Source organism: Ictalurus furcatus, chromosome 25 (genome assembly GCF_023375685.1).
Source record: "Ictalurus furcatus strain D&B chromosome 25, Billie_1.0, whole genome shotgun sequence".
Taxonomy (NCBI): Eukaryota; Metazoa; Chordata; class Actinopteri; order Siluriformes; family Ictaluridae; genus Ictalurus; species Ictalurus furcatus.
The window spans coordinates 17,182,578-17,208,531 of NC_071279.1; the positions used below are offsets into that span (position 1 = coordinate 17,182,578).

General features: G+C 43.5%; 1 protein-coding gene across 4 annotated transcripts in view; it reads right to left on the reverse strand.

Moving 5' to 3' along the window:
• The window catches only part of efr3bb (EFR3 homolog Bb (S. cerevisiae)), a 49,833-nt gene that overhangs the window by 20,076 nt on the left and 3,803 nt on the right, over positions 1-25,954 (reverse strand). For all 4 annotated transcript variants that reach the window (XM_053614147.1, XM_053614148.1, XM_053614149.1 and 1 more), the window contains 5 exons: positions 3,938-4,017; positions 3,189-3,316; positions 2,957-3,107; positions 1,645-1,766; positions 298-447 (listed from right to left, as the gene is read on the reverse strand). In XM_053614147.1, coding sequence (XP_053470122.1) covers positions 298-447; positions 1,645-1,766; positions 2,957-3,107; positions 3,189-3,316; positions 3,938-4,017 — 631 coding nt within the window. The remainder of the gene's footprint in view (positions 1-297; positions 448-1,644; positions 1,767-2,956; positions 3,108-3,188; positions 3,317-3,937; positions 4,018-25,954) is intronic.

A 25,954-nucleotide genomic window follows, 5' to 3' on the forward strand; every position in this document is an offset into this window, starting at 1 on the left:
ACTCTCCGTTATCCAATGGCATCATATTAACGACAAATAGTGAGAAACGCTGGATACGATGTCCCAGAATGCAACGCGGCTATACGACTACGAGTTACGTCAGAAACTTGGCTCGGCTAGTCGAGATCGACGAGATGTTAGCATGAACGCCGAAGCTTTGGAAGCTGAACAGTTCGAGCAGATGAGAGCGAGCGAGAGAGAGAGAGAGAGAGAGCTATCAGCGGGTAGAACGGCATCGTGGGTAACCTTTAATCAAAGTGAAAACAGACCAACAAGACACGACCGAGTCGTCCTCACCTCTCCGTGCCTTCTCCGGACTGCAGGTTAAACAGCAGAGACGGCACAATCTTGTCCATGTGCTGCGGATCCCAGATGTTCGCCTGCAGTTCATCGTTGACCGTCTTCCTCACCACTCCCTGCAGCCCTTTGATACCAGCCATGCGGATTCTGAGACACAGAGACATTCAGAAACAACACAAAATGATCCAAAAGTCATCAATCCTCAACAACTGAAGATTATTACTCGTCGTACGACACGATCCTGATAACATCATATCGGACATATTCAGGGATCAGTTTGTGAGGTCAGTAAACACGCAGATCTGATCATATGCAGGTATTACTAACGAGAAAACCCGAGCGCACGTTGCCGGACTCAGCAGTTCGGAGAAAGTACACAGTTCAGTAGTCAGGGCACTGATCAGAGGGTCAGCCATTTTAACTTCGCAAAATCCTTCGCTCCCTACAAAAAAAATCCCACAATGCACCGCAAAAAACCAGGAAGCGTCGACGCTCACTACGTTCCCTTACTGGAAATGACGTCATGTTGTCTGGAAACAAAACAAAATGGCGGACGAACTCTCACCTAACTTCATCTAGAAACGCAAGTAGCTTGTTATCGTCGTTGTAGCTCTCGCATGATTACTTACAGAACCTTCGCGATTTTTTACTTATATTCGGCGTTCTGTATACGGTTCGTTTGAGTCTAACGACGTTTAAGTGTTTAACGATTTTTTTAAAATCCTCTAGCGAGCCTACGATCCTGCTTGAAGTAGCGTGACAGGAACGCGTGTGATGACGCGAACAAATTTATACGACGTATAATATCAGAAAGATATCGGTCCTGCGTGGTGTTGATAAACGCCAGCGACGCGAGTGCGTCGTCATGACGCCGGAACCCGAGTCATCAGTGTCCGAATGTGTAGTGAGACAGGGATCTTACCACCGTCCCAACTCGTGTACGTTATATACTGATTCACCACCTGGAGAGCTGATCGAGACGCGCCCGACGATGTTGTTATTGTCAGCTTAGCCGGAGTACCGTTTATTCTCTTCTAAGGTGAGGTGAGGATTTTTACCCATAGTTCACCTGGAGTTATCCCAAATATGTCGCCCACAACAGGCAAATCACATGACGATACGAAACGCTATGACGGATGTTAGGAGGCCATTTTAATTATCATGGGCAGTGGGGGGGGGGGGAGTGGGGGGGGGGAGTGGGGGGGGGACATCATCATTCATAATGCATTAAATTCTATGCCGATCCACTATTTCCGAATTTCATCTTCGGATTCGTTTATTTAGACTCCTCGTGCGCGTGAATACATTTTCGCCGCATGTTTCCAAAGCGCTGTATTTTCTCACCTGGTGCGGATATCCGGATCCTCAAAGCTGGAGTGGCACATCTCACTAAAGCGTGACACGAAGAAATCATAACTGCGATGGTACGACGGCGTGTCCTCTTCGATGTTGGCGAACTTGACAAACTGAGGAACGTAGAGAGAAAAAGAAAGGAAGAAAAAAAAAAGTGAGAAGGAAAATCAAATGGCAAATAAAAGCAAATAAAACAAAACAAAACAAAACAAACAGAGGCATTTGTAGAGAGGCGATGCTTTCTCGCCGTGAACACACAGCGTGTCTTCGTTATGCAAAAATTCCAGCGGTTAAAATTTAATGAATTGACATCTTCCAAATGAGACCCGGTGGAGCACCATCAGTTCCCCCTGAAGGCACTAATGAAATGGTTTATAATTTACCGGCTTCATAAGCTAAGGAAAGATAAATAAAAGGGAAGGAGACATGAGGAATACTGGATAAACGACTATGGTGTTTGTTTATTTATTTCCGTTACATTCCGTGAGATCTGACCTCCTTCTGCGTCAGTATAAGAATACAGTCTGTATTTTAGCACTAATACAGACAAATGCATTTTAACGGAGGGGGAGTAATTAAAATAAATGAATAAATAAGTAAATAAAAGACTCTGAATGTCTAATTTCCTGTCTGAGAACGCAGACAGATTGTTGGACTGAACAGGCGCTGAACTCCTAACTCGTTTAAGTCTATAAACACGTGGATTAAAACGAACATATGCTCTCTTTAATTACATTTCCTGCTAATCGAGTTCCTCGCTAACGGCGGAGGCGTGTAGCAGCCCGAGTATCGATCCTGAAACTAGCGCGGGTATATATATACGTTCACGTCCGAGGTTAATGGCGAGTTTATCGCGGATGAGGAAAACGCATCACGTAAAAATCGAACAATATACACTCTCGACTCTCAATGAAATCGAAGAAGCACTTTATTGGTTTGTTTATTTATTTATTTGTTATTGTCATCCTGAAATAACGGTATTTTCATACCCAGACTAACGTGGTAAAAAAAATTTTGGCACCCTACAGGCAAAATAGTTGCATGAGTGAATAATTAAATATCCTAAATATCCTTCAGATTGAAGCGGTTCGACACGACGAAGTGGTGAATTTCCCCAAATTCAACTGAAAATGCTTAACTAATAATGAATTCTCCAGTCTCAAAAATATTCGACCCCCTTCATGGCAAGCTTCTTTAATACTTAGTAGCGCACCCTTAGTTGAGACTCTGCGCTCATTCTAGGATGTAGGGTGCCATTAATCTTGGAACCAGCGCTCGTTATTACAGCGTAAACACTATTTACCGAGTTGGTTCCCAGTATCTGCAGGTTGGGCTTGTCGGCCTCCAGAAGTTTGCGCACCATCTTTAAGAAACTCTCCACGAACAGGTTAATGCTCTGACAGTGGCACGCCATCAGCAGCTGATCCAGAGCCTCCATCGCAATACACACGTAACTGACGACAAGAGAGAAGATAAATAAGCGGGCGGTTTCAGGGTAAAGGAAGCAAAAATAAATGAAAAAAAGTTTCCCCTACCCGTATCTGTGTCTGGCCACGTCGCGGGACAGTCTCTCAGACAGGTAGGCTCCTATTCGGTCCAGCTTCTCTGGAGCAGACAGGGCGTAGAACGTCAGTTTCTCCATGTTGGCCTTCACCAATCCGTCCTATACACACACACACACACACACACGAGCTAATGAATCACAGAGTAACAATGATGGCGTCGCCCTGATAATCCTGGAATATGAATTCACACTAATTCGTTCAGAGAAACTGGGTTTGATTTAGTGAGGAACTTTGATCGCACACATCATACTCAGATATGTCCTACATCATCGCACCTGAAAGTAGTACAGCCAAAGACCGAAACTTCTAATACTTCTAATTTGGAGATCAGGTGTTATTTAGGCATCGTATCGAGTGCTCGTCGTACAATTTGGGATGCAGATTTGAATGCTTGTTAAATGCAAGCCCACCCCAATCTTCCATAGTATCTCAAATAGCGTTCTTCCCAAGTCATTTTTAAATCGTAAAAACACGTATAACTTTCCGACCGTAATTTATCTAGTGAACAAGAAGACCGGGTCCCTAATGATTTTTTTTTAATGTTTTTATAACAGTTATACTGTAACATGTAAAAACCTAAAAGCTTGCCGAGGTCTATCTGACCCTGAAAGGAACGCTGATAAAAGGGAAAGGGCGTTTTAAGAGGATGTGAACTTAAGAATAGGGATCGGAAAACCATGGATATGACGCGTCGAACAGGAAGCAGGCTCGTCTCTCACCTCGGGATCTTCAGGAAATATGTTGTCAACAAGCCTCTTGTAACGGGGCCTGAAAGCCCCACAGCAACAACTACACACCCCTGAGAGAGAGCGAGAGAGAGAGAGAGAGAGAGAGAGAGAGAGAGAGAGAGAGATTACAATGGAAAAACATCAAACCCCAGGGGAAAAAGTCACTCGTGCGCAAGGGACTAAAATAAAGCGTTCGCATCACAACAAGACCTTGAGCAGTATTTAAAGACAAACACTTCAATGAAGCACCTTGTTTTGAATTGGCTCAATATAGGGGACATTAAACACTGAGGACTCCAATCAATATTAATCACTTAAAATGACTAAATCACCAGCACTAAAGGCCAGCGGTGCGGTCGAAATGCAGCTTCACACGGTGTAGATGTATGGCTAATTGGAAAACACAAACATGTATTGATGGATTGTTGTAGATGGATGGGCATGTGGAAGGATAAATGTATGAGTGGAAGAATGGAAGTATGGAAGGATGGATGGATGAGTGAGTGAGTGAATGAATAAATGTATGAGTGTAAATGGAAGGACAGATGGATGGATGAATAGGTGAGTGGATGGATGAGTGAGTGGACGGATGGATGCGTGAGTGGATGGATGGATGAGTGAGTGAGTGGATGGATGAGTGAGTGAGTGGATGGATGGATGAGTGGATGGATGCGTGAGTGGATGGATGAATGAGTGAGTGGATGGATGGATGGATGTGTGAGTGGATGGATGAGTGAGTGAGTGGATAGATGGATGGATATCCAATTCAATAGAACAGTTTGTTATATCTCCCTAGGCTCCTGAGTGGGGAAAAAGTCCACATTTATATCATTGCGTTTGTTTCAATAATAATATTGTTTGTTCCTGCCAGCTTTAAATATACGGTAGTGTTTCCCCTCCTTTAAAACAGCAACATCATCATTTTAATCTAAAGCCGCTTAGTAATTTCTCTCCGATACCAAAGACACCTTGAAAAATGCAGTTCTCTCTGATCTTTACTCATATTTGAAGATAAATGAGATTTTTGAATCTGGTCTGATTTTAAAGCCTTTCATAGCAGAATCTGGCTTGTTAAAGGTGTCGGACATCGCAGATCACAATCTTCTCATCATCAGGTCCTACCACAGTCGCAGGAGATTCTCAGTTAACATCAAAAACTTCTATTCATCTATTACTGCCACTGGCTGTGGTGTTCCTCAAGGATTTATATTAGAGCATGCTTTTTCCCCTTCATGGTTCATGCTTCCATTGGGAAACATCATCTCTCTTTTACTGTTATGCTGATGACACTCAGATCTCCTTTTAAAAACCAATCATCTGTTCTCACTGCAGAGTCTCAAAGCCTGCATTAGGGATGTCGTGGGCTGGATCGCTAACAGATATATTTAATTAAATGAAAACCTCTCTGGCCCATCCAAATCCAATAGTACTAGTAAGGTACGAATCCTTGGTGTATTTACACAGTAGCTGAGGTTATGAAACAGTCCTCCACTCGAAAGTTTAACTATTATGGCTGGATCGTGTTCATTTTGCACCGCACTTTGGTCAACTCCTGTTGTTTTATATGCGCATTACAAGTAAAATGACTTACTTACTTACCTAAACACGATGACCATTTTTGATTTGCTAAGAAAGTAAACATCTGTGCCTTTCACAGATTTATCAGCACAGCTACAACTCTTTTCAGCCAAGCAGACCGCTATACTGTTACATAATAGACAGCAACCATCCTTTCCTAGAGGTCATGTGATTCATAAAGAGAAATTTTAGAGGAATTCGGAAAACAATGATGCAATTTAAAGGCAATTTCTACAGAGCATCACTGCTTTATAGTTTGTTTGTACAGTTTTTGCATGAAAAGAGATGCAGTACATTTTCCATGCAAGTAGAAATACTGGACTAAGAACTACGCCTCAGTTTGTCACTAGGTTTACATTATCCTAATGTCAACAAACTCCCATAAAGGAGAGATGGATGGATGGATGGATGGATGGATGGAAACAGATTTTTGTTCAGAACAGCATAAATCAAGTCATTTGTTTAGATACATGTAGTATTTTTATCATATTGGATGGTTGGATGGATGGATGGATGGATGGATAAACGAGTGAGTGGATGGATGGATGAAAGATCTTTGTTCAGAACTGCATAAATCAAGTCATTCGTTTAGATACATGTAGTGATTTCCTCATATTGGGTGGATGGATAAATGTTTGAATGGGTGAATGGATGGGTGGATGAATAAATGGATAGACGAGTGAGTGGATGGATGGTTTCTGTTCAGAACCATATAAATCAAGTAATTTGATTAGATGCACGTAGTCTTTTCATCGTATTGGATGAGTGGATGGATAAATGTATGAGTGAGAGAATGACTGGATGGATGAATGGAAAGATGAGTGAGTGGATGGATGGGAAAGTGGATGGATAAATGTATGAGTGAGAGAATGACTGGATGGATGAATGGAAAGATGAGTGAGTGGATGGATGGGAAAGTGGATGGATAAATGTATGAGTGAGAGAATGACTGGATGGATGAATGGAAAGATGAGTGAGTGGATGGATGGGAAAGTGGATGGATAAATGTATGAGTGAGAGAATGACTGGATGGATGAATGGAAAGATGAGTGAGTGGATGGATGGGAAAGTGGATGGATAAATGTATGAGTGAGAGAATGACTGGATGGATGAATGGATGGATGGTTCTCTAAAACAGCCCTCTTTATAGAACAGGTTAAAGATGGCAGCAACACAAACCAAACCGTGTTTCACCTACATACGACCTTGAGCAAAGTTGTGAAATGTGCTAGTCGTCATCTCTGCTATCTCTCACATCCCTGTTGACGTGAAGGAAAAAATCATTTCCAGTCGACTGGCTGACTCTCGTCAGCAACAATGAGTCGGGTCTGTCCCTTCAGACTGGCTCTAAGCAGACCTGGGAACATCTACATGTCCAACGCAGCTCCATTCAGAGGGAATTCGTTACAAAAATATAATATAATATATTTTAGATAGAGTATTTAGTAAGACAGAGAGAACACTGATGGGGTTTGCAGTCTTCTCTCTACGCTACGTCACTAAGGAGGACCCTGAGGGAGCGTCTTTCAGAAAGTGCTCAGTGCACAACGCTACAAAGCCTGCGTCTGCTGTTCTATTTTAACACCGCGGATGAAATATTCACCTCCTCACCCCACTTCACTCACCTACTTCATATTAACGAATATATATTAAATGCCCAGTATTATTGTATTTGTCTTATTTTAGGTGTCTATTCGTACCCCCACCCCCCACCCTCGTCTTGCGTTACTTGCTAACCGTCTTCTCAACGGAGGAAGAAAGAAAGAGGATAAAACGTTGGGAGAGCAGCTGGAGGATCAGTGAAATCTTTACTCAGAGATCATGGAGATTTTTGTGTTCAGGAAACAAATAGTGTGGTTCATTTGCCTCTTTGCAGCAGGACTGGCTCATCTTCGGGCTCGTTTCAATCCTCTTTTAAAAAGAGCTTTGTGTACCGTCCCAAACGGCACACATAATCAACCAGTAATTAAAAATGTAGGCAGCTAGACATCTTTTTCCATAGTTAAGAAAACATGCAAACATGCTGAAATCTGATTCTGGAAGCGAGAGTATGCAGCGTGGAAGGTCACGTCCATCAGTGCCTTACTTATAGCTCAAAGACAGGGCTTCTTTGGATGTAGGACGCGATGTCTATAGCAGTGTGTGTGAGGTTTTCCAGGCTGATAATGACCCAGGAGTTGAAGTACCACTGTCAAGACTCCAAACTAGCTGTGAGAGCCAGTCCCGAAAATGGCCCGAGTGGGAGTGTATCGTGACGAGGAACCAGCTGGACCAAGTGCACTCACAGATCTGGTCACGACGGTATTCTGAGAACTCGGTACAGATATCACCTTTTCTAAGCGCATGTATAAATCGCCCTTTTCCGAACACATCTTGTGCCAGCTTTAACTGTAATATTAAATCTCAACAAGGCCAGCTATACTTTAACACGTGAACGCAGTTCATACCATCCAGGGTGCATCGCTAAATTGTGCTCAGTGCTCCCAGGATGAAGCCTTTACTGACTGATGGATGGGTGGATGAGCAGAAAGAAGGAAGGATGGATGGATGGATGGATGGATGGACGAAACACATTTCTGTTCAGAACTGCATAAATCAATTAATTTTATTAGATACATGTAGTATTTTCCTCATAACTGATGGGTGGATGGATGGGTGAGTGAGTGTACAGATGGATGGATAGATGGATGGATGGGTGAGTAGACGGATGAGCAATGGATGGATAAATGTATGAGTGAAAGGATGGATGAACGGATTGATAGTTGGATGGCTGAGTGGATGGATGAATGAATGGAAAGATGAGTGAGTGGATGGATAAATATATGAGTGAGTGCATGGATGGATGGATGGATAGATGGATGGGTGAGTATGCATGGATGGATGAATAAATGAGTGAGTGGATGTATAAACGCATGAGTGGATGGATGAGTGAGTGGATGGATAAATATATGAGTGAGTGCATGGATGGATGAATGAGTCAATGGATGGATAGATGGGTGAGTGAGTGCATGGGTGGATGGGTGAGTGTATGCATGGATGGATGAATGAGTAAGTGAGTGAATGGATTGATAAATATGAGTGAGTGGATGGATGGATGGATGAATGAATAGATAGATGAGTAAGTGGATGGATAAATGTTTGAATGGGGTGAGTGGATGGATGGATGGATGGATGGATGGATGAATAGATAGAGGAGTAAGTGGATGGATAAATGTTTGAATGGGGTGAGTGGATGGATGGATGGAAGGATGGATGAATAGGTAGAGGAGTAAGTGGATGGATAAATGTTTGAATGGGGTGAGTGGATGGATGGATGGATGGATGGATGGATGAATAGATAGATGAGTAAGTGGATGGATAAATGTTTGAATGGGGTGAGTGGATGGATGGATGAATAGATAGAGGAGTAAGTGGATGGATAAATGTTTGAATGGGGTGAGTGGATGGATGGATGGATGGATGGATGAATAGATAGAGGAGTAAGTGGATGGATAAATGTTTGAATGGGGTGAGTGGATGGATGGATGGATGGATGGATGGATGAATAGATAGAGGAGTAAGTGGATGGATAAATGTTTGAATGGGGTGAGTGGATGGATGGATGGATGGATGGATGAATAGATAGAGGAGTAAGTGGATGGATAAATGTTTGAATGGGGTGAGTGGATGGATGGATGGATGGATGGATGGATCAATAGATAGAGGAGTAAGTGGATGGATAAATGTTTGAATGGGGTGAGTGGATGGATGGATGGATGGATGGATGGATGAATAGATAGAGGAGTAAGTGGATGGATAAATGTTTGAATGGGGTGAGTGGATGGATGGATGGATGGATGGATGGATGGATGAATAGATAGATGAGTAAGTGGATGGATAAATGTTTGAATGGGGTGAGTGGATGGATGGATGGATGGATGGATGAATAGATAGAGGAGTAAGTGGATGGATAAATGTTTGAATGGGGTGAGTGGATGGATGGATGGATGGATGGATGGATGAATAGATAGAGGAGTAAGTGGATGGATAAATGTTTGAATGGGGTGAGTGGATGGATGGATGGATGGATGGATGGATGAATAGATAGAGGAGTAAGTGGATGGATAAATGTTTGAATGGGGTGAGTGGATGGATGGATGGATGGATGAAAGAGATTTCTGTTCCGAACTGCGTAAGAGAGTTCATTTGTTTAACTATATGTAGTACTGCATTTGCAGTGCAGTGAGATAAAAGTATGCTTTTCACACACAGGAGAAAAACTGCACCATAAAACACACCCAGATCAGACATTACATCATTTATAGCTGAGAAAGTAAAGAGGTCAAACATAAATTCTGCTCGAGCAGTGAATCTTTACAGCATGACCTGATTATTAGGTTGTGAAACGCACTGGATTCAGTACAGCACACATGAAAGTCAGCATTCATACATTTTACTTTGTGCTTGCTAAACTGTTTAAAAAAAAAAAAAAGCTTTTAGTAGCTTTTAATCAAAACCAAATTTTACCATCAATTTTATCCTCCTGTTGCTCTACTACTCACACCGAGAGAGAGAGAGAGAAAGATGAGAGACAGAGGCCGCGAGACAGAGAGTGGAATAGTGAGAAATTATATATGTGTGTGTGTGTGCGCGGAGAGTTGCTGGGCACAGAGGTGTCCTATGACTAATACAGTCGTGTATGTGCTCTGAGTTCATCTCCAATCTGGCTGGTAACGAGGACAGATTCAGGATGGCTGTGTATCTGTGGGTGTTATGCTACACCAAACCACCTGCAGTGAGAAAACGGGATTTCACAGACCGGTAAAATTAGCGTTGTTCCTGCAGTAACAGCTCGAATGACCCAGCACTCGTTCTATGAACATCTATCAATAATAACAAGTGACATTTTTGAAAGTTTATTTCACGTTAAAATGCTCATGCCTTCATCTGGTCACCTGCGGCACCCCAAATGACCACGAGGGTGCCAATACTTTAACAATAACCGCGAGAATATGGATTGCATACTTTAGCAGACATACAGTACATTTGGCATAATTTTGCCGTTCCTGAATGTCAGACAATGCTTTACTGGGTGTTAAAGTGCATTACGTATTCTTCTATACCCTATGTAGTGAGTATACACAGTAAATAAGAGGAAATTCGGGATTCAGCCCCACGTGATAGTGGATAGTGGATGTTATCCGGATCTCAGGTAAGAAATGTTAAATTTTATGATTCAAAAAAATAATGATCCAGCCAGAGACATAAATCAGGACGTTTTTGTAACGACTGCCGTTGACCAATCAACGACCAACACTGTTTCTAGCTGTGGAGCCGTGTTACACAAACATCCTAACTCAGGATTGCTTAATAATCGATTCAGCATAATTATACTCTGTTATAGCCAAACCCTAGTTTATCCTTTCCCAGAACTTGGTTAACATGCTAAATGTATTATTATGTATGAGTGAAAGGATGGATGCATTTGAGTGAGTGAGTGACTGAGTGAGTGGATAAATGTGTGAATGAGTAGATAGCTGGCTGGGTATGTGGGTGGATGGATGGATGGATGGATGGATGGATAGATGCATGAGTGAGTTGATGGATAGATGAACGAGTGAATGGAATGATGGATAGAGAAGTGAGTGGATGGATGGACGAGTGAGTGGACTGATAGATGGATGAGTGAGGGGATGGATGATGGATGGATGGATGGATATATGCGTGAGTGGATGGATAGATGGATGGATGGATGGATGAGTGAGTGGATGGATGATGGATGGATGGATGGATATATGCGTGAGTGGATGGATAGATGGATGGATGGATGGATGAGTGAGTGGATGGATGATGGATGGATGTATGATGGATGGATGGATGTATGAGTGAGTGAGTGGATGGATGATGGATGGATGTATGATGGATGGATGGATGTATGAGTGAGTGGATGGATGATGGATGGATGAGTGAGTGAGTGGATGGATGATGGATGGATGTATGATGGATGGATGGATGATGGATGGATGGATGTATGAGTGAGTGGATAGATGTATGAGTGAGTGGATGGATGTATGATGGATGGATGGAGAGTGGATGGATGGACGGATGTATGAGTGAGTGGATGGATGTATGAGTGAGTGGATGGATAGATGGATGGATGGAGAGTGGATGGATGATGGATGGATGGATGTATGAGTGAGTGGATGGATGATGGATGGATGGATGTATGAGTGAGTGGATGGATGGATGTATGAGTGAGTGGATGGATGTATGATGGATGGATGTATGAGTGAGTGGATGGATGGATGGATGGATGGATGTATGAGTGGATGGATGGATGGACAGTGGATGGATGGATGGATGGATGGACAGGGTTGTGAAACATGTAGCAGCACGCAGAAGACACTGAGCTCTATGATCATCAGCCACTCATTCCATCAACAGCAGCAACATTAAAGACAAACAGAAATAAAGTCAGAGAAGTACAAGAGCTCATAAGACAGGAGAGCGCCGAGATCTTCACAGCATATACACGTCGTACACAGTGGACCCTCTGCATGCTTGCATAGTGAAGGATCTGGATCTGGATCTGTCTCGGCTTAACCACGTCACAAACTGCATGCGCTCTACTCGAGACTCGGTCCGTCTCCTGCGCACACAAACACTACAGACTTCACACGCGTTGATTCCCCGGAAACGTACACAACCATTCAGACACACACGAGTCACAGTCGTCCTTTTTCTATGAAACGATAATCATATAAAAGCTCTGATGACCCGCTCGCTCCCGATACTGATCCGATCCACTGAAACTGAGAGGAGTCACAGGTATGATGGAGTCATGCTTCAACCCTTAGCTGAGAATAAATAATAAACTAATATCCAGCCTATATGCATTTTATGGTCATGTGACCTACTTACGATCAAGTGCGACAAACCCGACGACGAGTGGTTTTAATAAAAAGTCCAACGCTGGTATTAAAAGATGAGTTAGAAGATTAGTTCTCCCACCATCAATTCCAGCCCATGAACACAAAGCTCCGCCCCCAGAACCTACAGCAGTTCAATTAAGAGACTAAGACAGTCACGACATCGCTTTCAAGCGCGCTCGGACATTCGCCGAGTCGTAACGGCTCGTCGTGATTCACGAGGATGTTCACGAGTGCCGTCCTTTTCCTGACTTCCCCGTCCCGTACTTTCGCAGCGATGCCTGTTGATTTTAGCTCTCCTCGTGTTCGACGCACGTGAATCGAAGACGGCTTTGACTCGACGCGCGTCGTGATGACGTCACGTGCCGCGTCTCGGCCCGGATCCGCGGGAAAACTGCGGTCATTTAGAAGAACTCCGAGTGTTGCGGAGTTTGCTCGACTTTGCGTTCGTTTCTGCGACCGCGGGATCCCGGAGGGACCGACCGCGTCCCGTCTCTGTAGACCTGTCTGTAATGACCACAGACGCTCTCTCGCAGCATCATTTAAACACGTTTTGAAAACTTATCCTGTCTGAATACTACTTTACAGTCTTTACGGCAATTCAGAGCTGTGTTCAAATATGATCAGGCAATCCAGTCTAATCTAGAGAATCATACGCGCCGGCGCTTTCATCGCTTGCACCTCGTGACGAATCCTGAACGATGAACCCCGACACGTCTAAATCTTTGGAGACGATTCCCTTCGGCTTACGGTGCAGAAACGGATTCCTGTACTTCCTGTAGGATAATGAGAAACCTGCGAGTGAAATAAACAACACTGATTATGCTTTTAGCTGTGCGAGTAATAACCCCATGCAGATGCGTGCCAATAAAAATCGATCACTGTGACGGCTTTTATCGCCTGCGTCGCGTCAGCGCGGTGAGAGTTTTCAAATTCAGTTCCGTGCTGATGTTAGTGTTTAACCTGAAACGCCAGCAGACCCGAGTTCAGATCATAAGCACACGATAGGGAAAGTCTAGAAGACGCTAAACATGCGAAAAGTGAGGTTTCACATCCGGTTCTTTTTGGAGTATTTTACCAACGCCGTGATTTATTTTCCTACAACAGAACACCTCCGAATGTTTTATCCCTTGCATGAGATGGTGTAAATTAAGATGTAGGGATTGTCAGGACGGGGTTCTACATCCAGATATTATGCAAATTTTGACTGGAGGGACTATAAATAAATAAATAAATAAATAAATAGAAATCAGGAAAAAAGGTTATGTATTTGTTTTAGTTGGTGACGTATGAAGTGTAATGGAAACAGGGGTTTGTTTGGAGGTGAATGCGATGTTTCAGAGTTATACCTCGAAATACAGTGGTGCTTGAAAGTTTGTGAACCCTTTGGAATTTTTTTGTATTTCTGCATGAACGTGATCTAAAACATCTTCAGATTTTTACACACAAGCTGTGAAAGTAGATAAAGAGAACCCGATTTAACAAACGAGACAAAAATATTACACTCCGTCGTTTATTTATTGAGGGAAATGATCCAGTGTTACGTATCTGTGAGTGGGTAAAAGCATGTGAACCTTTGCTTTCAGTATCTGGTGTGACCTCCTTGTGTGGTAAACGTTCGGGGTCACCGTTGATCGGAACCGCACGTCGGCTCGGGGGAGTTTTATCCCGTTCCTCAGGACAGAACAGCTTCGGCTCTGGGATGTTGGTGGGTTTCCTCACATGAACTGCTTTTAGAAAATTCTAAAAAGGTTCACAAACTTTCAAGCACAAGAAGCACCGTATGTAGAAATAAATAAATACATAAAATAACACGTGCGGTTTGGAAACGCGCGGCAAGCCGAGGAACTGACGCTCTTCTTGATCTAATTAAAAGAAGCGACAACAAACGGCACTGATCCTGAGCAGATATGAACGTCGTGTTAATAAACCTCTCCGTTACACAGCCGTCGCGTCTCTTTCCTCGTCGCACAAACCGCTCCGCTATTCCACAACCGCTTTTAAAACTGCGTCTGAAAGGAACCCCGGCTTGTACTTTTCTCGGGTTCGTGCAAACCTTCCACCTCCGCTCGTTAAAGAGAGAGCGGATGAGCAGTGGTAGGAATGCACTCCAGGAAATGAACAGATGAGGGAGAGAAAGCAGGAGAGGACGTGAGGAAGGGACGGAAAGCTCGTCAGAAAAAGGGAGTTCAATTTAATTAAGTGCACTGCTGCTGAAGCAAACCTGACTCACTGCCTCATTCCTCTGCATGAGGAAAAACAGTCTCGCAGATCAGCAGTTCTCTCCGTACGACTGCACAATTAACCCGGAATCAGCTCAGCGTTAGCTCAGCTTACGTAGCGCTAACCCAACCCTAGCGGACTACTATTAACCCTGTTAACTACTCTCCAGCTCCCTACTCACCATTTGACTTTACTTGCAACTCGGTTTATTTATTTAACAAAAACTTGGTAATGCAAAATAGGTGGGAGGGGCATCCTCTCACTCCCCCGTCAATCACGGCGATTCTAGCCAATCGTGAGCGTGTGTGAGCTCGTGTATGAGGAAGATGGCCGACAGCACTTTTCGCCGAGCGTGTTACTCTATTGAGACCAACGAACGAAAAGCTTTTAACGCTTCACCGTTATCCAGTCCGTACAGGATTTCGTAGAGCTCAGTTTTTGCGGTCGGAAAGTTTTTTTGTGCGGAAAACGACTTGAATTGGCATGAAATTGTTTCGCACGGTGATGTTTGCTGGTAAATGAGACCTTTTAGCTGAACTCGTGTTCGACGCGCGTGGAGCGGAGAGGGTTTCGGGTGAATATGCGCTGCGATGACGGTCACACGACGCGTCTTGGCCGGAATCCGCGGAAAAACTGCGTTCATTTTGAAAAACTCTTGCTCGATTTTGCGTTCGTTTCTGCCAATCCTGGAGGGAGCGCTTAATGGAACACTTTGAAGTGTTGGGGTTCGTGGTGGCGTTTTCGTTAGGAAAATCCGCTGAAACGCTTTAACCGGCAGATCATCGCTCTAGAAACTCAGCGATACTCTTTCACGCTGATCTTCAGAGTGTTTCAGCATGAACAAGGTCTTCAGGACGCTCAAAGCTTCGGGTAAGTAATTCCCGAAACAGCCGGTAAGGACCGAGTCTGAAACAGAAGCGTGATTATGGAGTGTTGGAGCTTGATTACGGTGAGAAAACAAGCGGCGTGTGTGAGGGGTTTTTTTTTTTCTTTTTTCTAAATAACCTCGCACTCGCTCACCTGCTGTCCTACATTAACACGTCCGTCTTATTCCACTACGTTAATACGTTTCAGTCACACTAGTAAGCTCTGTACGCAGAGTATTTCCTCTGAGCTTTTCTCCTCTGAATCTTGCTGTAAACACGAGAACGTCTTTCGCTTCTTTTCCCTTTAAGAATGTAAACAAACCCACCTACGCGTAAACCCGCAGTCCGAACGCATTAGTGTGATTGGGTCACATCAGGAGAGAGAGAGAGAGAGGGGGATGGAGAAAGGGACGGGGGGGGGGGGGGTCGAGAGAAAGTGAGTGAGAGAGGGAGAGTGAGAGAGTGAAAGCATGAGAGAGAGAGAGAGAGAGAGAGAGAGAGAGAGAGAGAGAGGGAGAGAGAGAGGGATCGAAAGAGGGAGGGGGAGAGAGAGAGAATGAGAGAGCATGAGAGACAGAGAGAGAGGGATCAAGAGAGAGAGAGGGGGAGAGAGAGAGAGAGAGGGATTGAAAGAGGGAGAGAGAGAGAGGGAGAGAGAGAGACAGAGAGGGAGAGAGAGACAGAGAGGGACAGAGAGGGAGAGAGAGAGAGAGAGAGAGAGAGAGGGAAGGAGAGGGATCAAGAGAGAGCGAGAGAGAAGGAGAGAGGGAAGGAGAGGGAGAGAGAGGGATCGAGAGAGAGAGAGAGAGAGAGAGGGAAGGAGAGGGATCAAGAGAGAGCGAGAGAGAAGGAGAGAGAGAGAGAGAGAGAGGGATCGAGAGAGAGAGAGAGAGAGGGAAGGAGAGAGAGATCGAGAGAGAGAGAGAGAGAGAGGGAAGGAGAGAGAGATTATATGGTGCCCTTCAGCGCTGTTACGTAAGAGACATCCTGAGCCCCACTTCCTGCTATTTTTACATGAAAGTGAAGCCGAACATCTGCAGGTTTATCCTGCAACTACACCAACTCCCAAACACAGACACTCTTCATTACTTATTCATTACAGCGCCATAAACATAACAATAATCCTAAAGGGGAAAAAAAAAAGTTTGTGTCCCCTATTATAGAAGGAATAAAGCACTACTTTTTATCCTTTTAAAAGCTACGTATAATGAGGCTGAAATTCCATTAAACAAGTTTGTAGGTTTTTATTTATTTATTAAAGAACACGTCATACTTCTTATCCGTTTATAGCTACACTTAAAGAGGACCTATTATGCCCCTCTTTACAATATGTAAGATAAGTCTCAGGTGTTTCAGCTCAAAATACCCCACAGGTTATTTATTACACCATGCTGTAAATGCCCCTTTCTGAGTGGAAGCAAAAACACGCGGTTTTCGTGTGCGTCACTTTAAATGCAAATGAGCTGCTGCTCTCCGCCCCCTTTCCAGAAGAGGGCTGTGCCTTCACAGCTCGTGCTTCGGATACTACGGCAACAACCGTAGGCGGGTGAAAGTACACGTTGTTCGCGAGCAGCCGATGAAGACCAGAGGCGGGGGTTTTTCTTACAAACCAACGTAGGTTAGAACAGGAAGTAAAGTCTGGAATCACTAACGACTCGATTCAGCTGTTCAGAATCGAATCCTTCGTTTGGGAGTCGATAACTCCGTTTGGCGTGCGCGTTGATTTTTGAAACTTTGCAGACGCTTTTACATTCACAAACCGCTCCGTATATAACACGCTACATGAAAGGTCATATCTGAAAAAGCATGATAGGTGCACTTTAATACTGTGGAACGTCCGCGTTCTGTTCTCTCTTACGTCATAGCAGATATAAACAGTAGCTCTCTCGCCAGCCTCTCCGTTTTCTCCCATTGTTTGAGGTTAAGAAGACGAGAAAGTCCTCTATCCTGATGCTTTACAAACAGAAAGCTACATCATATTGATGACTATACGTTCTTCGTTTTTTTTTTTATCCATTTATTATTATGTAGCGCAGTAGATTTCCTATAAGACACTGTCCGGCACGACCGCAATACATGTCTGATGGAAATGAACTACTTATATGTTATAACGCGTGAAAGACACTTATTATACGTCGTTCGTCCTTATATTTCACAACATGGAAATATACCAGGTCATAAACGACCAACATGAGGGTCATCGGAGAATCACGAAAACGCCACAATCGTCAAGAGAGCAAAACTGGCCGTGTTCTCCGGGTAGGAGGGGCTTACTCTCTCTCCCCTGTCAATCATAGGTCAATCCTTTGGGTGTATGAGCTCACGTATGAGGAAGAGGGCAGACAGCGCTTTCCTCCGAGTGCGTTATCGGGTCCCTCCAGGGTTTAGCGATTTCTCGATCGCAGAAATGAACGCAAAATCCACACTTACAATTTTTCAAAACGACTGCAGATTTGGGCCGAGACACGTCACGTCATCGCGACACACGTTCGGCCAAAACGCGTCTCCGATTCACGTCTGTCGAACACGAGTACAGCTGAAAGGTCTCGTTTACCAACAGACATCGCTGTGAAAGACTATTTCGTGCAATTGCAGTAGTTTTCCACAATAAAAAAAAAGATTTAAAAACGCACTTGATGTGAGAGATTTAGCCGAGACTAAATTAGATAGAAAATGCAGGAAAATAATAATAATAATAATAAAAAATAATAATAATAATAATAATAATAATAATATATACATTTCTAATAAAATTACATTCAAATTTATTCAGCATTCTTACGTAATGACGTAATATTATGTAAATATTATTCACGCTATGTAAATAATATTCGAAATGATAGTATTTGTGTACACATTTGTTCTGACCGCTCTAATACGTAGGAGTCGACTAATCGTGATGGTTTTTGGACGGATGGAAATGATATCATCGGGTTTTTAATCGCAGTAAGTGATCATACCGGAGAAGGAAAAAAATCCCAAGCGAAATGAATCGTGAGATATTTGGAAATTCCCCACCAGAAACATTCATTGGAAATAATCCAGTTAAATTTTATTTATTTTTTTTTTTAAATCAATACGATAAACTACGAGAGCGTTTAGATGTGGCTGTTATGACGGCGTGAATGGAAATCTTTTTCAAAATCTGTACGGAATAAACGTTGTACATGGAGGGCTTTATTTTTATTCAAATAATTAGAATTTTTGTATATAATGTACATATCGTGATGCTGCGCTGAGTGAAAGGCGCTTAAGGGCGTCACGCTGCCGCGTTCAGGGTTTTACAGAAACCTCACACGCTGACAAAAGCGTAACCGGCGATGAGTCATCACGGCGTCATCACCGTCACGTCTGCGCTCCAAATCGTGGCGTATCGTGACGTCGCACGATGAGCCTGCTGAGTCGGTCAAACCTCTGAAACCCGGAGAAATCGATACCGACCCACGTCCGGTGCTGTACGTCAGCCCGAAGTGTGACCAATCACGTCATCTGGAGCAGAAGTTCCTCGGCGTGCTTTCCAGCAGAGCGTGAATAGACCGACGTCTGTGAGGAATTTCATCTGACCGGACGAGAGAGAAGCTCCGTCTGAGAGCTGCGCATCATCACCAGCACACTGCAGGTCCCTCGTGTAAACGTGTGTGAAGGACACGAGAGCGAAAAAAAGTGTGCGGACAAGAGATGACCTTGTGCATACAGATATGATTTTAATCCTTCTCTCTCGCTCTCTCACACACACACACACACACACACACACACACAGAAAGACAGAACTGCAGTCCTTACCGTACATGGACAGAAGAGACCGTAAAGATGCTCTTTCCTCGTCCTACCCTGCAGCTTCTCTGATGCAGCTACAGCGATGATCACGTACACACACACACGCTCACGAGCAGCTCTCTTCCATCAACACACACACACACACACGCGCGCACGGAGAAAAACAGCCTCAATCTCACACACTCAGATGCGTGCAGAGGGAAATGATAAGCGAGGCATGATGACCTTGGCTTTCCCTGACTGCGCTCCCGAGTGCTGGAAAAAAAAAATGCTGATTATCCACACGGCAGAACACACCTCCTGTACACCAATCAGCTCTCGAGGGGGGAGGCAAAGGGGGGGCGGAGTCAAGCGTTAGAGAAACAGACGCTCCTCCTACTTTCAGAGCTATTCCTGCCCCCTCCTCTTATCCCCCCCCCCCACAGGAAGCGTCATCATTTATTATCAGTCATTCCTCATCCTCAATCTCCCTGTGGGTTTTATATCGCTCTCTCTCTCTCTCTCTCTCTCTCTCTCTCTCTCTCACACACACACACACACACACAGAGAGAGAGAGAGAGAGATAAAAACGTGTCCACACACACAGGAAGGGTTTTAAACAAATCCCTAGCAGAGATCACGTACAATCCGGTCCATAAATATTTGGACGTCGACAAAGTTATTGGCATTTCAGCTTGGAATGCAAACTCAAAACTTTCAGCTTTTAATTCGAGGCTATTTTACGTCCAAATCGAGTAAAAAGTGGTGGAATTACAGCGCTTTGTATATGCGACCCACCCCACCCCCACAACCCTTTTTTTAAATTTTTTTATTTAAGGGACCAAAAATAATTGGACAACTGGCTGCTCAGCTGTTCCATGGCCAAGTCTGTGTTATTCCCTCATTTACTTCACTTACCAAAGGTTTAGAGCTGATTTCAAGTGTCACGTCCATATTTGGAATCTGTTCCTGTTAACTCTCAATGTCAAATCCATAGAGCAGTCAGTGCCTGTGATGCAAGCCATCATTAGGCTGAATAAACATAAAAATAAAAAAATAAAAAACAACAACCACAACAACAAAAAAAATCCCATCAGAAAGGCCAAATCAACTATTTTGTACATAAAAAAAAACAAACAGTTCAAAACAGTTGGCCAGATGAAGACGACCCTCCAGGAGATAGGCGTATTTGTGTCAAAGTCAATAATCAAGAGAAGACTTCACCAGAGTAAATACGATGGGTTTACTACAACGTTTAAATGATTGGTAAGCCTCAAAAACAGGATGAGAGTTTGTTTTTTTTGTTTTTTTTTTAAAAAAAAGCCTGTATATTTCTGGATGAGATGAGATGAAGATGGAGCAGAATGATGGGGGAATAGAAGATTATGGAGAAGGGAAGGAACTGCTCACCTCAGCAGACCACCTCATATTATAGCATGGGCGTGTACCAATGCCGATGGAACTGGTTCCCTTGTATTTATTGATGATGTGACTGCTGACTAAAGCAGCAGGATAAAATGTCAAGGGCTATATTATCTGCTCATGTTTAGCTAAATGCTTCAAAACCTATTGGACGGCGCTTCACAGTGCAATCAGACAACAACCTGAAGCATGCTTGGAAAGCAACCCTTCTTTTTGAAGCAACCAAGTTGAAATGTTCTGCAATGGCCTGACCCGAATCCAACTGAACTGCGGTTCACTCGCTGAAGGGAAAACAGCTCAAGAACAAGCAGGAAGTGAGGACAGCTGCAGTTAAGGTCTGCCAGAACACCACCAGGGAAGAAACCCAAAGTCTGGTGATGTCCATGGTTCCCAGAAATCAGGCAGTCATCGACTGAAAAGGATTTGAAACCAAAGATTAAAAATGACTTTCATTTATGATTATTAGTTTGTCCAATTACTTTTAGTTCTTTAAAAATGGTGTAATAAGCGCTGTAATTCCTGCCTGAAGTCTGGAACCCATGGACATCACCAAATGTTGAGTTTCCTCCCTTGAGATGCTTTGCCAGGCCTTTACTGCACCTGCCTTCGATTGCTGCTGGTTTGTGAGTCTTTCCGCCTTCAGTTTTGTCTTCTCAGTAAGTAGAAAGCGGATTGAGGTTTGGATTGGATTGAGGTTTGGATTGGATTGAGGTTTGGATTGGATGGAGGTCGTTGGACATTTAAGAACATTTCATTTCTTTGCCTTAAGAAGGTCTTGGGTTAGTTTCGTGGTATGTTTGGGTTATTATTCATCTGCACTGTGAGACTGTCATCAGTTTTGCGGCATTTGTCTGAATCTGATCTGAAAGTAAAGCTCTATACACTTCAGAATTCATCCTGCTTCTTCTATCAGCAGTCACATCATCAATCAACACCTGTGCCTCAGTTCCATGGGCAGACATACATTCCCATGCCATAACACTGCCTCCACCACGTTTGACAGATGATGTGGTATGCTTTGGATCATGAGCCCTTCCTTTCCTTCTCCTTAAACTAAGTTAACCTTGTCTCAGAACAGGCTTTATCTAATCGGACCTTTCTGCTCGAGTGTTACCAGCGGTTTGCATCTTGACGTAAACCCTCTGTATTCATGAAGGCGTCTCTTGACTGTAGACATTAACAGGCATACGCCTCCTGATACTTCCTCCAGAGTGTTCTTGACTTGGGTAGATGTTGTGAAGGGGTTTTTCAGTCTCTCCTATCTCTCGGATAGTTCGGTTTTGTTTTGTTCTCCTTCGCTTGCATCGACATCTCTTTGGGCAGCATATTGAGCGTTCTCATGAACAGCTACCAAATGCAAATTCAATGCTTGGAACCTGCTCTTGACCTTTTATCTCCTTAATATGTCGTGAAATAATGAGGAAACAGGCCGCACCTGCCAATGAATCAGAGGCAAAATTACTGTCCAAATACTTATGGACCTGACTGTATATGTCTGGCCCGTGTAGGCTAGTTCACCGCTTAGTATCATTTAGCCTCTGACAGGACACCAAGCCATTAGGATCTTCTTACACCATTTCATAATGTTAGTTCGGCTAAATAGCACTCACTGTCTTCTAGCGGAAGTCCCATGGCAATAAGTGGAGAACATTTTAGCTAACGGCAATCCGATTCTGAACAGATGACAAACTAATCGGATCATTATAGAGTACCGCACGCGGTCACGTCATGCATGAACATGCGAGAAAACACATACACTAGGCAGTGTGCGATGTGAAGAGAAAACACCACAACTCGTATCCAAACACTGGAGGGCACAAACACAACGTGCTGCCTCAGACACCAGCTTAGAGCAGGACAACGACTATGTCTACCTGCGGACCTGATCCGGCTCCTCCCACACGGGCCGAGTCAAGTGTTGGTTACGTATTAGGCTTATAAGTGGAGTTGGACGAGATCCAGCTCAACCCACTGGACTTTTGGACCATCTGGGAATTTATGTACTCATTCGTGTCTGTATAGAAAGTCGTCCTCTCACCACCGGGCGGCTGTGGCTCAGGTGGTAGAGCGGGTTACCGGTTCGAGTCCCGGCCCACATGACTCCACATGGCGAAGTGTCCTTGCGCAAGACGCTGAACCCCAAGCGCCTTGCATGGCAGCTCTGCTACCATTGGAGTGTGTGTGTGTGTGAACAGGTGAATGAGAACCAGCGTAAAGCGCTTTGTAGAACCGCTAAGGTTAAAAAAAGCGCTATATAAGTGTGTTTACTACTTTCCCGTTGTTACCATAGAAACGATAACGTATTAGAACGAGCATATCAATATAAACCTGTGCTCTGGAGCTATAATACGCTACTGAAGATTCATCAACACCTTCTGACCAATCAGAATCGAGAATTCGACCACGCTGTAGAATTAAAGGGTAAGTAAGACCACTTCCGTACAGCCTCAGTGTATCTATTTTTAGTTTCCACGACAGGAACATAAACGGAATTTGAACCATTTCCGCTCAGCAGAGAGAACCGATTCGGCAGAAAGTCCCAGGAGAGACGCTCGGATGGACAAAACATCTCACTGTGATGCAGCGACGACTCGATTTTACCCACATGTAAGGACCAGTATGTAGTGTTCAGTGCAGTCGTGTGTGTGTGTGTGTGTTAAGACCGGACAATCTGAACACTCGTGATAAATCATGTCACAGTATATAGTTCTGAAATATCATGGGGGTTTTTTGTGTTTTGTTTTTTAATCTTTTTTGTTTTTTAATGATGCATATCGTCATAAGCATCGAGTTCACAGCAACATGATGTTTCAGAGACGGTGACGATCCTATAGCCGGGATCAGTACTGCGTCCGATATCGGCACAAGACGGGGGGGGCGGGGGGGTGGAGCATGAATTTGATCCAATCCTGAAACAAATCGGAGGATTTGAAATTGGAAAATTATATTTTTTGGAAATGTTTCCATATAAAAGAGACGACTGTAATTTTTAAATTATACACACACACACACACACACACACACACACACACACACACACTATTATTTTTTACTATAATGCAAAAAAAAAAAAAAGATCAATTGATAAATGATATGCTGTGATTACTGCCATGCTTTAGTTTAGCGATGTATTTTTAAGTGCTTAGTTTAAAAATAATAATAATTTTAAAGTTTAATCATTTAAAAGATTTATCGTTCATAGGGCGTGTGCTGGGTCATTCTGAACGTTACTAGTAAATAATTAGTTACTAATCACGTTACAAAGAACACATTTTTGAACAAAAAAAAAAAAATATATATATATATATATATATATATATATAAATAATTTAAATAAAATTTTAAAAAACATATTAGATAAGTTTCAGTATCATGTTTTTATATCTTTTTAGGGATCAAATATCCACACAAGGGTAGGAAGGCTATCTGACAGTTATGACCTGGAATTTGGTGAATTCCAACCAAATGTTTGTTTGTTTGTTTGTTTACAAAAACTTAAATATTTTAAAAGCCGAAACGGTTTCCTTTTATTTACTGATGATGAGGTTAGGTTTAGATTTATTTGTCCGTATCGTGCTGACATGACTATTTCAATAGAAGGTCCACACAAGGGTAGTAATGATAGCTAGACAAACGTGTGTGTGTGTGTGTGTGTGTGTGTGTGTGTGTGTGTGTGTGTAAGAACAAAGTGTCGAGGCACATAAAGGAGCTCTTACCACGGGCCTGGCGATGATCCAGCCAGCTCCGGCAATCCAGTGCCAGCCTGTGTGTGGTATGGGGCTCGAGAGCGGGCGTCGGCGCAAGCATCCTCGCTTTTTACACTTAAAATCACTAGCACGACGACATCCAGGCTGTAAATAACGAACGGAACGGGTTTACACACCTGTAAAATGTCTAGTGGCAGGTGTGTAAAGGAACTGACGGAAATCCACGGTGCATACGCGAACTGCTCGAACTTTTTAAAGAAACAGTCCACAAGCAGCACCAGGGTTTAAAATCTGCTACACCGACACAGCGCTAAAACTCAACATGAAGCAGAAAAACTTTTCAGCCTCCAGAAAGAGCAGCGTCCCTGAGCGAAGTCTCCGGCGCCGTGTTCCGCACGGGAGCTTTACACCTCGCTCGACTCGTCCGTCATCCTCCTTCACGGTTTCTCACCGCTAAAGCAGACAATGCACAGGGAATGGCACTGTGTTAGTGAGATGTTTGTTAATTAGGAGAGAAAGAAAGAGAGAGAGAGAGAGAGAGAGAGAGAGAGAGAGAGAGCGAGAGAGCGAGAGCACACTGAGGGTTGCACTACAAAGCTGAAAGACTGTTAAAAAGCAAAGTCCTAAAAGAAAACGAACTTCTCAAGTTCGGCAAGCGCAGACACACGCCGCTAACAATCCTCAGGTTTGCGGAGAAACACTCTCGGGTAAGTCACGGTATTTTATTTATTTATTTTTAAATAGTTGAACTCGTTTATTTTATTTATTTCGCTTCTTCTCTTGTGGCCCTGACTGTAGTGTGGCTGCAAATCACAGGTTTTAAACGAATCCGCTCGCTCGTTATAATGAGACGTTATAAAAACTAACGCTCCACATGAACCACGTCTGGTCGTTAACGTATTAAAACGCGTGTGGTTATTTAACAAAAGATACAAGCGTTCTTTAAAAATGTATAGGAGGAGTCTTACTCATTTTCCATTCTGATAAAACGCTCACGTCTTCAGAAAATCTTCCTTCTGCGTGAAACATGTTGCGTTCGATGACATGCAAATGATCATGACGATATAATGAATATGCAAACGAGTCTGATGTCATCTAGAGACCTTTTTCGAGCACGGATTAACTACTTTCCCCTGAGAAGAGTGGACAAGCATTTTCCAGACTAAAAAGTCTGCATGTTCAGGATATATGATGGATTTCTATCGGATTTATTTTTGAGTTCTTACGTAGATATAAACAACAGGACTGGTTTCGAGTAGACTAAACCAAACCAAGCCGATCCGATCCAAATCAGGCTTTATTGGTACAATGACGGTGCTCATCAACTTTCTCTGTCGACTGAATCAATGTTTACTCAGCGTGCATGTGCACATGAAAGCCAGATGTTTGCAGCAAACAGTCAACGGCGTTCAGCATGGGGAAAAAAGCAAGCGTGCATACGTCCGGTTCAAGAGCAAGAACTAGGAGGGCTTTAAAAAATACACTAACCGCAAAAGACAACACTGTTGCGGCTGCCGAAGCTCGGGAACATTGCAGATTGTGTAAGTG